Consider the following 15262-nt stretch of genomic DNA (forward strand, 5'->3'; position numbering starts at 1 on the left):
TATATAATTTAATGTTCCTGTCACACTGAGCAATACAACTGATCAGGAGTTTCTCTCCTATTAATATTCCACTCTCATGCAAACCACTGCCTGGTTGCTAGGGTAATTCAGAGCCTAACAACCAGATAGGTGCTGAAATTATTAACTAGAGAGTTGAACAAGAAGCTAAAAAAAAAAAGGCCAACTGTGAATCAACTTCTCAGAATAGCACTCTCTACATATAGTTTTTGAATTATTTGACTTCTTCTGCCTCTTTCCTGCTTTCAAATTGGGTTAAGGGCTGTGACCGATGGGGAGATTAGAATCCATCCCGGCTAGAACTTAAATCGCTGGTGGGATTGCATACGCGGCGCAGTGATTTGCTGACATCGGCGCCGCAAATGCCATCTCACCGCGATTTACATTCTAGCTGGTGGGAGGCCTTTCGGGGAGATTTGTCGCGCAGCGACTAATCTCCCAGTCTGTGACAGCCCAAACCGTCAGCTCTGTGAGGCTACAATTTTATCATTATTGTTACTTTTTATTACATAATTTTCTATTCATGCCCTCTCTTATTAATATTCCACATTTTCATTCAAATCAAAGCCTGGTTGCCAGAGTAATTTGGACCTTAGCAACCAGTAGCTGCTAAATTCCAAACTGGAGAGCTGCTAAAGAATTAAAAAACCACAAATAAAAAATGAAGACTAATTGCAGGTCGTTGCAGAATAGCACTCTCTACATCATACTAAAAGTTAAGTTGAAGGTGAACAACACCTTTAAATTTGTAGCACAAAATAGAAATGTGTTGCCAAGCAGGTCATTTCTAAAGAAATCATGCAGTTTTTGATGTGGGTTAAACCCACTAAATTTATCACACAGGAATGTATTCATAATGGCCATGGAAGCACAAAGATTTTAATTTGCTTGTTTCCCAAAAGGGTATCAGCACACACAAAATCAGATATGGTACAAGAATACTGCAATTATGGATTTACAATGTTTAAAACAACGCAGTTGCATTAAAAATGTAGGAGGAGAAAATACATAAAAACAAATGAAGAATTGCATCTTGTGTCCATGATGACTGTGTGTAACCAAAAAAAAATAAAAATTAATAATTATTAGGTGTTAAGGCCTCTGGTGAAGGTACCTTCCTTACGCTGCAAAGCAAACCGCTCGGCACAGACCCTTGCAGCAGCACCTAACGCTAATCTTTCATTGCCCCATTTATCCATTCCAAAATTTTGCAATTTCTATTGAAAAAGAAAATATGGGTTCATTTGAAAAAACCAAAAGTATTCACAATGGATATACAAGTTGGTAAATGCAAAATGTTGGTAATTTTTCATTCAAATCCAGATTTCAACTTTTTTTTTTTCGTCTAACGCACGCGTACACGCAAACACCACTTCCCGCGGTCACATTTACACTGACTAAGGGAAAATCGTTTTTAGCAGCATTAAAAAAAAAAACTAAACAAAAACAAACCCGCTTCCGTAGCAAATAAACCAAGGGCAGTATTTGGTGATTTAAGTGTTAAAACAAAATTACGTCCAGACAAAGGATCATAGGCTAAAAATAAAATTAAAAGAAAAGTGGTTGTTTTATCCATTCCGTTATTTACATAAAAAGGTGACTTATAACTGAGGCTTCTGCCAGATAAGATTTGACAATAAAATCATGTCTGTAAATACAGCAGCAGTCCACAAACAATTCTACACAATGATTCTGTAAACAAACAACAATAAATAGTATTTACCCTTTAAGAGGTATACCAAGTATAAGGGCGATGGTACACATGGGGATAAGTCGTCTGCTATAATTCTGCTCTACTGCGGGCAACTAATCTCCTGAAATGCTTTCCCACCTTGCAAAGCAGCTCCAGAAGCCACCATGTATGTTTTCCCACCATCGATTTATATTGCCGGTGGGAAATCATTTGCTGGAGATTAGTTGCCTGTGGTAGAGGAGATTTATCACTGCCGACTAATCTATACATGTGCCATCACCCAAAAGGGCTTGTGGGTCATTTGTTTTTATCAATTAAAACCAGGGGGGGGGGGGGGAATTCTATTCTAAGGGCTATGACAGACAGGGTGTGCTGTTTCCTGTTCTCTGTTATGGTGACAAAATGCCCAAAAATTCCTTTCCATAGTAGACAATATAAATCGGCTGAGGTAAAAGACTAAATTGCCTACTCACGAAAAATAGGTGAGATAGCATTTTTGTGCGATTAAAAGTATTTTACCTCAGGCGATTTACACTATATGCTATGCGAAAACGTGGGTAACAAAATGCCCTGTGTGTCATTTGCCTAAAAGTTTTTTGGTAATTAACCCACTTTACTACACAAATACAACACATCATGGCTCTGTTAAAATGCTCAAATAAAAATAAATTAAGAACAGGTATCCATGGTAAGAGGACTGCATTAAAACACAATTCTTTTCAATTTCAAAATCACATCATAACAAAATAAAACATTTTATTAAGCAAGTCCATTGTCTGTTCATTGCTGCTGTCCCGTGAGCCTGGATGAGTAAACTTCATTTCAGATCTGTATGTTGGCTTACACGCGGACGGCCTAATGCTCCATCTTGGATGTTCTGCCCTCAAGAATCTTGCCGAGATCACTTCTGATTGGCTTTTCCCTGAGTCATGTATTTACTGGAAAGACTACCTGAAACCACAAATAGTCACTCTTTTATTCCCTGCTTGAGAAATGTAAAACCACATGGTATCTATAGAGCTTAAACAAGAAGGCAACCCCAGGGAGAAAGGATTGTTTAATGGCACCCTCACACATGCAGAATAGCCAAAAATCAAAGCTGTATAGCATTATGTTGTTGTGCCAAGTCCTGTATGATGCACAGTGGATATAAAAAGTCTACACACCCCTGGTAAAATATCAGGTTCCTGTTCTGTACAAAAATGAGACAAAGATAAATCATTTCAGAAATTTTTCCACCTTTAAAGGAACAGTAACACCAAAAAATGAAAGTGTATAAAAGTAACTAAAATATAATGTGCTGCTGCCCTGCACTGGTAAAAGTTGTGTGTTTACTTCAGAAAGTCTACTATAATTTATATAAATAAGCTGCTATGTAGCCATGGAGGCAGCCATTCAAAGGAGAAAAGGCACAGGCACATAGCAGATAACAGATAAAACACTATTGTATTCTACAGAACTTATCTGTTATCTGCTATGTAACCTGTGCCTTTTCTCCTTTTTTCCAGCTTGAATGGCTGCCCCCATGGCTACACAGCAGCTTATTATATAAATTATAGTAGTGTTACTGTAGCAAACACACCAGTTTTACCAGTGCAGGGCAACAGTGCATTATATTTTTATTACTTGAAAGCTCTTTCATTTTTTGGTGTTACTGTTCCTTTAATGTGACCTATAAACTGTACCCCTCAATTGAAAAACAAACTGAAATCTTTTAGGTGGAGGGAAGAAAACCAAAAAAACTAAAATAATGTGTTTGCATAAGTGTGCACACCCTCTTCTAACTGGGGATGTAGCTGTGTTTAGAATTAAGCAATCACATTCAAAATCATGTTAAATAGGAGTCAGCATACACCTTCCATCATTTAAAGTGCCTCTGATTAACCCCAAATAAAGTTCAGCTGCTCTAGTTGGTCTTTCCTGACATTTTATTAGTCGCATCCCACAGCCAAAGCCATGGTCCCCAGAGAGCTTCCAAAGCATCAGAGGGATCTCATTGTTACAAGATATCAGTCAGGAGAAGGGTACAAAAGAATTTCCAAGGCATTAGATATACCATGGAACACAGTGAAGACAGTCATCATCACGTGGAGAAAATATGGCACTAGAGTGACATTACCAAGAACTGGACGTCCCTCCAAAATTGATGAAAAGATGAGAAGAAAACTGGTCGGGGAGCTACCAAGAGGCCTACAGCAACATTAAAGGAGCTGCAGGAATATCTGGCAAGTACTGGCTGTGTGGTACATGTGACAACAATCTCCCGTATTCTTCATATGTCTGGGCTATGGGGTAGAGTGGCAAGACAAAGCCTTTTCTTACGAAGAAAAACATCCAAGCCAGGCTACATTTTGCAAAAACACATCTGAAGTCTCCCAAAAGCATGTGGGAAAAGGTGTTATGGTCTGATGAAACTAAGGTTGAACTTTTTGGCCATAATTCCAAAAAATATGTTTGGTGCAAAAACAATACTGCACATCACCAAAAGAACACCATACCCACAGTGAAGCATGGTGCTGGCAGCATCATGCTTTGGGGCTGTTTTTCTTCAGCTGGAACTGGGGACTTAGTTAAGATAGAGGGAATCATGAACAGTTCCAAATACCAGTCAATATTGGCACAAAACCTTCAGGCTTCTGCTAGAAAGCTGAACATGAGGAGAAACTTCATCTTTCAACATGACAACGACCCAAAGCATACATCCAAATCAACAAAGGAATGGCTTCAACGGAAGAAGATAAAGTTTTGAAATGGCCCAGCCAGAGCCCAGACCTGAATCCGATTGAAAATCTGTGGGGTGATCTGAAGAGGGCTGTGCATAGGAGATGCCCTCGCAATCTGACAGATTTGGAGTGTTTCTGCAAAGAAGAGTGGGCAAATCTTGCAAAGTCAAAATGTGCCATGCTGATAGACTCATACCCAAAAAGACTGAGTGCTGTAATAAAATCAAAAGGTGCTTCAACAAAGTATTAGTTTAAGGGTGTGCACACTTATGCAACCACATTATTTTAGTTTTTTTTTGGTTTTCTTCCCTCCACCTAAAAGATTTCAGTTTGTTTTTCAATTGAGTGGTACAGTTTATAGGTCGTATTAAAGGTGGAAAAAGTTCTGAAATGATTTTATCTTTGTCTCATTTTTGTACAGCACAAGAACCTGACATTTTATCAGGGGTGTGTAGACTTTTTATATCCACTATATAAGCAAAGCCCAATAGGCTCTCCTTCCTTAACCTTGTGATGTCCCTGTGCGTGTCCATATCAGCACTTGCACACAGAGGCGGGAGACCTGCAGCACAGGGAAAAATATTACATAAATGCTGAACCCTGAGCTAACAGAATGAGTCTGATCAATAAACACTTCTGAAAGGTAAAGTGGGGCATATTCTTATAAGTATGCTCTACTTGGGAACTGGTACTGCAACAGTAAATTTATTGCTGAGATCAATACAGCTAAAATGTTGTATTACTGTACAAGCCTAGATAACCAGCATCTCTATTAATAATCCAGGCCTTCAAAGTTGTGTATAGAAGCTTGCCATCTTGAATTTTGTGAGTGTCAGTGACACTGCACATGCTCAGTGTGCTCTGTGAAGCTGAGCTTAGGGGTTGTTGCAAATCTAGAATTAAATTATGTTTACCTGTTATAGAAGCTGATGCTACAGGGCTGATTATTAAATTCTGATGTAAAGTGCACTGGTTTCAGAGCTACCATGTAATAAGAATCAGAATTAATTACTAATCAGATTTGCATTGTGATATTTATATCCTAAATATACAGTATAGTGTTGGTTCCTAAGCTCAGTAACCGAGAGCCACACAAAGGATTAGTAAAAAGCAGTCAAAGAGCTAGTGAGATCCCAAAAGTTATATTATTTGTCTTTCTCATAATTCTTTACCTTCTGCAAATGGATAGCCAGACCTCCCAAAGTATGAATACAAATATATGTATATTACTTAATTTACCTTGTTGAGGACTCAAAAACATTTTCTGCTTCTTTTGCTCATCTTGCACTTGTGCTGCCTGCAAAATCAAAATGTAATTTAACTTTTTTTCTCTCCAAAAGTGACTACTTCCAAAGGCTTGGAAAACTTTCTACTTAGTAGGCCACAGGAATAAAAACCTCTCACTGTCACAGTGTCAGAAAATGTATTAGTCAAGGTACAGCTACATGGGTTACGACAATGGTTTTTTGGGGCTACCTGAGACTAACTGCAAGATCTAAAACATGTATATTTCATGATTATTTTTCATTACAAGGGAAGAGTGGCCAGTGTATTAAGTGGATACATACTATGTAGCTACATAGCTACCTGTGCAGCCTTCAACTCACATCATAATTAGTTGATACCATTGGACATGTTGATTTTATATTAACCTGGTTTTAAATGTATGATCTACCATCCCTCCAATATCCTATATGCTACTATCCTATGCATTACAGCATTCACCTAAATAAAAAAAAAAAGTACATGCAAATACATGTGTCTCCAAATTATACACATTTGCTAATCAGTAAAGTCTGGTTGCTTTGGACTCAGTATTCCTAGATACTAAAGTTAGGCTTTTTTTCAGAGATTATACAGAAGTGGCTTTAACTACAGAAACAGGTATTTGAAAACAGCAGACAATAATAATGACAGACTGCATAAATGAACTAATCCAGTACAGAAGAGAACATTAAACTATGGCTACTTTATACACCACCCCTGCACACTTTCAGCAGTTTACTTAATGTTTAGCTTAATTTAATCCCCTCCTCTATAAAAGGAACCCACAAACTGAAAAGTTCATTGAGTTTTACCTGAATTACTCTAACCGGATATTTCAGTGGGCTTGGTGTAGATGGAGAGCCACACAAAACATCGGCCTTAGGGCTACCTATAATCAAAGAAACCAAGTCTGTAACATGTCTAATATTTCCAGAAAATAACAGCCCATTGGTAAGAAAATGCCTTTGCTGAGCTACTCAAACAGTTGTATTTACCTACTGCACCTTTGTACTGTGGACATTCTTTCTTTATGTGATCTTCCTTCCCACATAGGAAGCAGCGTTTCTCCCTCGGTTCTCTGTCTTCTGATCTCCTCCATTTTTCTGTGGGTAGCCTCTGAGGTTTCTCTCTATTAGCCTCATTAGCTCCTCTTGCTCCCTGCTTAGGTTTTTTTGGGGTATTGGAAGTTTGCTTTCCATCCAATCGTGAGGTCTCATTTTCAGCACCTTTACTAGCAGCTTCCTCTGTCATTCGTTGATTTCTTGTCTCGGGGTATCTTTGGTTTCCAGCGTTCTCGTTCTTCCGCCTTCTCACTCTGTACAAGTGAAGAGTCAACACAATGTTAGCACAAACCATTCTGCACTATCCATAAGGTATACCAACTAATTTATGCAACCAAACCTGTGGATTTTGCCACCAGTCTGCCAATGCCCCTTCTTAGGGGTAGACAGGACAGTACCAGAATGAAGTGAAGGAGTCACCTTCACTTCCTCCATTTCACAATGTTATCTGGCCATCACCAAGGATAACCAAATCACACAGTTTTCAACTGACTAGCCCAAAGTTTGGTCTGTGTCTGGTCACCCTTAGGCTGGATATACTGCACCTTATGGTTTTGGTTTACTGTACAAACATATATTAATAGGATCCAATACCTCAGGATATATCCCCAGTAGCTCTCTATATGGCTCAAGCAGAGGCTGCTTTCAGCTTAGCAAAATAATACTCTTAGAATGTGCTACACAGCTGGGCTGGTGCATTCTGCAGACTGCACTTGTTCCTATGAAGCCATGTAGTGCAATTCTAACTAAGTCAGTCCAGTTTACAGCATGCATCTAAACTAATTTGTAACTAGCATTCCAGGATTTTTGCAAAGTTGACAGTTATTTAATTGTGCACTAATTGAAATGCATCCTTGGATTATAGAAAAATGATCCAGGTCAATTTAATTTATGGATTTCCTCTTCTAAAGAGATAATGTGAGGAACCAACTGCTCAAATCAGTGTACACATAAAACAAGCAGGCAGATGATCCTTTATCACTGCTGCAATGAGTAACAGTGGCCCTACATGCACTGATATTGTATGAAATGAAGTATGATCATCGGTGTGTATGGTGGGAGATGAGACGACCAATATCGGTAGAAGCCTTGGATATGGGTTGTCTTGTCGATTGGGCAGGACTGAAAATTTTCATTGGGCCCCTTGGAAGGTGCCCTGAACATTGTAACATTAATGCTGAATCGTCAGATAGGGGTAAAGAATTCCTTTGTTTTTACCTGCATATCTGGCAACTAATGTAATTGTAGCACATATGGCCACCAACCATTGTGAATTGTGTAACCCCCCCATGTCTTTTCAAATATAAAGATCATTTGGTCAGTCTATTTTATTTATTTTTATATTATAGACTTAGATAGAAAACAAAATCATGAAAACCAGGCAGATATTCTTAAATACTGGCTCTTTGCAGCAGAGAACCTAACAAGCAATACATTAACTTTTTTTCCTAGCAAAGTATGTTTCACCTTATAGGAACGTGTCCCCAAAAGAGAAAATTACCTAAAATTTCACAATCGCCCCAAAGCTGAATGTTTCTATTTGTATTGCTCCTTCTGTTTTAAAATCAGTGGCTTTAATACACTCAAATAAAGAAGCTCACAATTCTGGCAACTGACATCACACAGCAGTGGAATTTATGGTTAAAATGAATGTGAATACTTAATCCACCCCTGCTATAAAACAACAACTGATCCTTGTGCCAGTAGTTTGACTAGAATTTCACTTTCAGATAATAACTAAACATCAAGAGCTATTGATGATCACAAACAAAAACTTTGCTTACTTTCTTCTCATGGGACAGTCTTTCATAAAGTGGCCAATTTTACCACAAATTCTGCAGCATCGGTCATTGGGAGCAAGTTCACCTTCAGTCAATACTTCAGGATCAAAAAAATATTCCTATATAAAAACATTAAAAGTACAAAGCACATTCACTTATTTTGCGTGTTCACTTTGCTTATTAGGCGCAGGTCACTTATGCATGTACAGCTCTTATTGTGAACGCTCAGAGTTGTCCAAGGGTTATTTTGCATATATGTATTTTTAGCAATAGGGCAGATATGGATAGCATCTTGAATCAGGGGAACCCCACACACTTGAGAGAGAGAGATATATATATATATATATATATATATATATATATATATATATATTCGAACAGAAGGACCGCTTCACACAGGACTTATGAAGAAATGTAGTTTTATTCACGCATCACAAATGGAAACTGACGTAGAATGATATTCTACACCATTGTGTTCTTCCTTTAATAGATGATTATGATAAATATATGTAACAATATTATAAACTACCCAGCCACAAGTGTCCAGGACACCTGCCTGTCTAAAGTCACATTCCAAATCCAAATGATACTAATACAAAATTGGTCTTCCTTTAGCTGCTATAGCAGCCTCTACTCTTGTAGGAAGGCTTTCCACAAGACCAATAGTTAAACTGGGCATCCCATAGGTGTGCATTTGCGTTTAGATCAAGGCTTTGTTATGGCTCTTACACACTGGCATCTTTTTGCTGCTTGTTTGAGCACCTAAATACATCAAGCTAATTGAATCCATGATATTCTGCCTGGTTGTACTAACGAGCATTCAGAGTTAAGTGCAATTAAAAAATGCATATAAATATATGCTTTTTACCTGCTCAGCATGCATTTGTAAATGCATTAAAAAGAACTGTGCAACAGCCCTAAGGGTCAGTCGAGTTCTTCCTCTATATGTATGTTTCTTGTTTTGCTTCCAAAGACAGTTTGAAACCAGCTGAGGACATACAAATTTAGAAAGGGTGACAGAATACTTCTGGCTATATAGTGTATCTATAGCATTGAACAAGTGTGAACTTGGAAAAGTGGATTAAACTAGGGTGACCAGATCACTTGAAAATTCAGATATATGTCTAAAAATTCCAGCTAGCAAGGGCTACACCGATTGAAGTTTAGTTTAAATTAAATGAAATCAGTGCTGCGCTACAACTGTGTTAATTAAACGCAGTAAAGTCAATAAAAACCCATTACCATTTTGGTTGGATATTCCTTGGGGAAATTTTTCACTGGGGTGCCAAACACACGCCTTCCATTGATAAATGCCTTCATTATAAAGTTTGTCACTAAAAAAAACCAATGAAAATATTAATAAAAATATTGTTTGCAAAACAAATTACAAACTAAGCAATTAACTGGTTAAGGGCATGGAAGATTTAAACTATGAGGTTAGACTGTCGAGGTTGGGGTTGTTTTCTCTGGAAAAGAGGTGCTTGCGAGGGGACATGATTACTCTGTACAAGTACATTAGAGGGGATTATAGGCAGATAAGGGATGTTCTTTTTTCCCATAAAAACGATCTATGCACCAGAGGTCACCCCTTTAGATTAGAGGAACGGAGCTTCCATTTGAAGCAGCTTAGGTGGTTTTTTATGGTGAGGGCAGTGGGGTTGTGGAATACTCTTCCTAGTGATGTTGTAATGGCAGATTCTGTTAATGCCTTTAAGAGGGGCCTGGATGAGTTCTTGAACAATCAGAATATCCAAGGCTATTGTGATACTAATATCTACAGTTAGTATTAGTGGTTGTATATATAGTTTATGTATGTGAGTGTATGGGTTGGTGGGTGTGGGTTGTGTGTGCTATGTTTACTTGGATGGGTTGAACTTGATGGACTCTGGTCTTTTTTCAACCCTATGTGACTATGATTTCAACTTACTCTTTCTTGACAAGCCAGCTCCAAGGTTGTGATTTAAGTCAAAAGGGTCTGAAATTTAAGGGGGAAGAGTTATTGTTACCGTTATCATTTCTGCAACATTACATTTTCCCAGCACCAATACAACTCTGAAGTCAATCATTTCTCACTAATAAGCAGCAGCTATAGGGGTTGGCCCAAACTGCCAGAAAGAAGGGAGGTCTATGGGGTTAAGGTGCTAAGAACAAATACTAGTTGTCTTTCTGGAAATAATGCAGTGCTGCCAGCAATGTTATTACAAAATCACACTAACTGTAAAGACGATCACATAACCAAGTAATCTTAAAGGCTGCTATCCTAGATACTGCACTTAGAGATACCCCTTATCAGGTCTCTGCCCCATGCTCAAGCCCAACACTACTGCTGCCTCAGCAGCCACGGGAGAGCTGGTGTCACAAGCAAACACAGATAAGGAACAGGTTACTGGGGCAGAATTATGCTACATTTCAGCACATTTCATTCCTGACAAGAAACACTGTTCGTCTAGAATATGTTCATGCAGTTATATCTGGTTCAAGCTTTCTCTACAATAAGCTAGCATTTGAAGAAAATAAAGTAAAAAGTCACTCGCGTTTTGTAGTTTTTTTTGTGCTTGCATTTTTTTTTTTCTTGACCTCAAATTTTGGCCGCCCCATGTACCTTACACAAATTAAAGCTAACTAACATAACAATATGATGCTAAACCCAAGAATGGTTTCACATTTTATATTACGTGTGGCATTACTTGTATATTATAGCAAGGCCTGTATTATTGTGTTACTTATAATACACAGCACAAGACACAGAAGCTGGACATATATCTGCAGGCTAAAATGATTTGAGTAGATGAGTATGGAAAATAGGAGCTCATAATGAGGACTCATACTAAAGAACTAATCTGCATATGGCTTCCTATCCACTAGTGTACAGCTGATAAACTATGGGCCTAGCTGGCCTTGCTAGGGGTAGGGTTTTGCAACTGCTTTGCTGTACTAGTGATAGACTGCATCCCATTGGGCCCTGTATCCTTTTAGGGAGATGAGTAAAAAGATTATCTTTTATTTCTATAGTACGGTGGTGCTTACAATTTATTTTCCCAACCACAGGGATGCAAACGGTCAGTTTGATAAGATGATGCTTAAACCTATAAATAATGTTTTGGAATGTAGGAGTAAACCAAAGCACAGAGTCAAACTATGCAATCATAGTGAGAAAACACACACACACAAGGTGGAGAGTATAATGGGTGTAACTGACCACAAAACCTTACTGCTAAGCTCTGTACCACACATTTTATTCATATATAATATATATTTTATGTATAACAGCTCACAGAAGATTTATTAGACACTTTGGTCACATAGATATTGGCACATACCTTCAATAACTATATACTTGGAGGTCCACTGTTTTTTGAAGGTTGTCAGCAGGTTTTTTCTTCTGATAGAGATGACATGTTCTTTGAAATCAAAATCTTCTGTGTAGAAGCGGAGAAGGCCCAACCACAATTCACCAACAGATTCCTTGTTTTGCCCAAATTCTGGCCAATGACTTGCCTTCAGTCAAAGAAATTTAAAAAGTAAATTTACCCAAATTCTATAATGACCTTAAATGGATACTAAATGCTCAAAAATATCACATAAATTAACACTTTTGCATAAATGCTTTTACACATCACAAACCTTATCTAAATGCAATGCAAAACTCAAATAGGTTGAGTGAAATATATGGTAAGCTTTCCTCCAAACCTTCAGAAGTTTATTTACATCTGACCAAATAGTGGCCTACTGTGGGACTTTTCTCTAGTCTCTCTAGTCTATTTTTCTATTCTTCCCTATCCAAACTGTCTCTCTTTAGAATGTCCAGGTTTTCTCTCCCTGGCCCCCATATGCCTGTTCATTGCCCTTGACCCTCACTCTCTAAAAAGATGGACAGCACTAATTGTTTATAAGGGGGAGCTGCTTCCAGTATTGAGTCGATACTCAAACTCTGACATAATACTCACATCAAAATCCACTATGTATATTTTTGTTGTTTCTTTTTATTAAACAATTTAAGGAATACAGCAATCTAAAAAAAAAATGTCTGCTGCAATGTGAGGCACTGTGACCAATTAGCAATACTTGCCTAATGCAATTTGGCATAATACATGTGGTAGGCCTCAAACAGATCCTATACAACATACCCTGCAGCTGTCAAAACTCATGTTTATTGACCAGATTACAGGGCACTTTATTTGCTCACAGTACACATTCTGATTAACTGATTGAAATGAGTTTTTTAGATGGCGGATTATTAGGATATAATCAGTAAACTGAATGAGCTCATTCAATGGGGCTTATGTAGAAAAGGTACATAAACACATCACATATATTACACAGGCATATAATTAAAGGAAATCAGGATACTTAAACAGACTATTTTCCAACCCCCCTTAGGCTCCAGTGTCATGTAACCCATACCTAAACTTGTTTCATTGTGAAGTAATGTACTTTTTGGACCTGAAGTGCCTCTGCTTCCCATAATGGGTGGTGCACAGATTCTTTATAACGCAAGTCCAAGAATCTATCACTTCTCTATGAAACAAGGTGACAGAAAGAACCTATTAACTCGTAAGGCATAAGTTCAACAAGGTGTAAATTAATCATATATATAATACATTTTACAGGATACAGAAGGCTGGGGTAGATAACCAAAAAGGTTTAACCCTTTTGATGCAACATGGATTGCTTGGCAACCAGTTTCCCCCTCAGCAAAAAAATGGAATAAAAAACAAATCGACAATGCATGGCCGACGGTTTATTGACAGCCAGCACTCTAAATTTTATGTCCTGTGGCAGACAGGGTTAAATTTTAACCTGGAGAACATGTTCCATTGAAGGATGTTTATTAAAGCCTGCATGCCAATACCCTTTTTCCAATCCGTAGATACTCTAGTTAAATATGATATACTTAATTCACCTGATGTAATGTGCATAGTGCATAAAAGGTTAAACAGAATCTGATAAATGTTCAAAGGATCAGTGCATGCAAACAAGTCTGTTATTTACATCTAAATAATGCATACAGAGTGATCAGCTATCCAACAATAAAACCACCTACCAGCTCATCCAGTTTGTCAAAAAAGTACACATTCCAGCCATCAACAATTATTTCAGGCTTCTTCTGTCCTTTGCAGATCTACAGCAAACAAAAATGTTAATGGTGCTGTGGCATGAAATATTATATACTCACATTAATTCCTCACCTGACAACATTACAAATACAAAGTATTAAAATGCTGGCTTTTGCATGTAACATGATGTAGACAGAGCAGCTTTATGACAAGTAAGAAAAGGCTAAATATATCTGATACCATGTAGGCATTTGGTACTCATTAAATAGGCGTACACTGTAAAACACCTATGCGGTTGGCCAAATCGGGCTGATCCGGTCGTGGCAACAATGTGGATCATAACAGAAGCCTATGTAGAAATACAGGAGAGGACAAAATCAACAGGCTGATGCAGCCCTTGCCCAATGGGTATGGGACCTGTTATCCAGAATGCTTGGGACCTGGGGTTTTCCGGATAAGGGATCTTTCCGTAATTTGGATCGTCATACCTCAAGTCTGCTAAAAATCATTTAAATATTGAATAAACCCAATAGACTTGTTTTGTCTTCAATAAGGATTAATTATATCTTAGTTGGGATAAAGTACAAGGTAATTTGAATTACCTTATAATATAATGGAGTCTATTGGAGATGACCTTTCTGAATTCAGAACTTTCTGGATAACAGGTTTCCGGATAATGGATCCCATACCTGTACTTCTCTGATCCAAGAATAATGTTGGTAAGGTAGGCTATGCATTTGATCCTATACATGTACCAATAATCTACTCGTCCGAGGGACATATTAAACAGCTAATATCTGCCTATAAGTAACCATCTTAAAACTAACCTGAGGCAGTAACCCTTTCATAGAGTCTGAAAGATAAAAACTAAAAGGAGTTTTACACAATGCCATTAGACCGATATCGGCAGCTAATCGGCCCGTGTATGGGCACTACTGATGGGACTGCCCGACCGATATCTGGCCTGAAATCGGCCAGATATCGATCAGGCAGGTTTAAAAATCTAGTCGGATTGGGGACCGCATCAATGGATGCGGCCCCCTAACCGACTTTGCCTGGGGTCAAACAATCAAATTAGCCTGGATTCCCCCGATATAGTCCATACGTAGGCGACATCGCCAAGCGAGCAGACCTTAAGGTGTATGGGGACCTTAACATGCACATCAGACAGATTAAAAGGTAAATTGAAAATAAATGCAGGTATAGTGGACCTTTAAAGCTCTAGAGCTAGAAGCCTGGACAAAAATAAAATTAAAGCTTAAAAATATTTTCCTAGACTCACCTCTTGTAGGACAGGTATAACAGGAGGGTTTCTCTGCTGAAGGAAGTATAGCACCATAAGGGTGTATGCATAAGAGGACAGACTGCCTCTGGAAGCATCACCAATGTCACACATCTGTGAAAGAAAGCACAAGTAAATGACGGGGGGTGGGACGGAGGGGGTATAAGAGTGTCTTTTTACTAATATAAGATTTATAGATACATCAGTAAAACAAACTAATTCTTCTGTTGGTTTGAAGGTGGTTTGAGTTCTTACTGTGGCCTATGCAGCTGTTTCTTGGTACTTACTTTAGTAAAAACTTTCATGATGTAGCAAAGGTACGTCACCCTTGGGTCAATGGCTGCAAAAGATGCTAAAAGTCGGGTGTTATGAAGGGCCTGC

The 15262-nt window shown here is 38.2% G+C and overlaps 1 protein-coding gene across 3 annotated transcripts in view; it reads right to left on the reverse strand.

Annotated features, from left to right (window-relative positions):
• Nucleotides 1-822: 822 nt before the first annotated feature.
• The window catches only part of tut7 (terminal uridylyl transferase 7), a 39770-nt gene continuing 25330 nt past the window's right edge, over nucleotides 823-15262 (reverse strand). Inside the window, 11 exon segments of one of the 3 annotated variants that reach the window (NM_001310103.1) lie at nucleotides 823-2662; nucleotides 5674-5731; nucleotides 6513-6589; nucleotides 6696-7015; nucleotides 8546-8661; nucleotides 9785-9876; nucleotides 10470-10517; nucleotides 11863-12040; nucleotides 13587-13664; nucleotides 14882-14995; nucleotides 15169-15258. In NM_001310103.1, coding sequence (NP_001297032.1) covers nucleotides 2613-2662; nucleotides 5674-5731; nucleotides 6513-6589; nucleotides 6696-7015; nucleotides 8546-8661; nucleotides 9785-9876; nucleotides 10470-10517; nucleotides 11863-12040; nucleotides 13587-13664; nucleotides 14882-14995; nucleotides 15169-15258 — 1221 coding nt within the window. In that variant the 3' untranslated portion in view covers nucleotides 823-2612. 3 annotated transcript variants of the gene reach the window in all.

This window comes from Xenopus tropicalis, chromosome 1, assembly GCF_000004195.4.
Source record: "Xenopus tropicalis strain Nigerian chromosome 1, UCB_Xtro_10.0, whole genome shotgun sequence".
In the NCBI taxonomy this organism is placed as follows: domain Eukaryota; kingdom Metazoa; phylum Chordata; class Amphibia; order Anura; family Pipidae; genus Xenopus; species Xenopus tropicalis.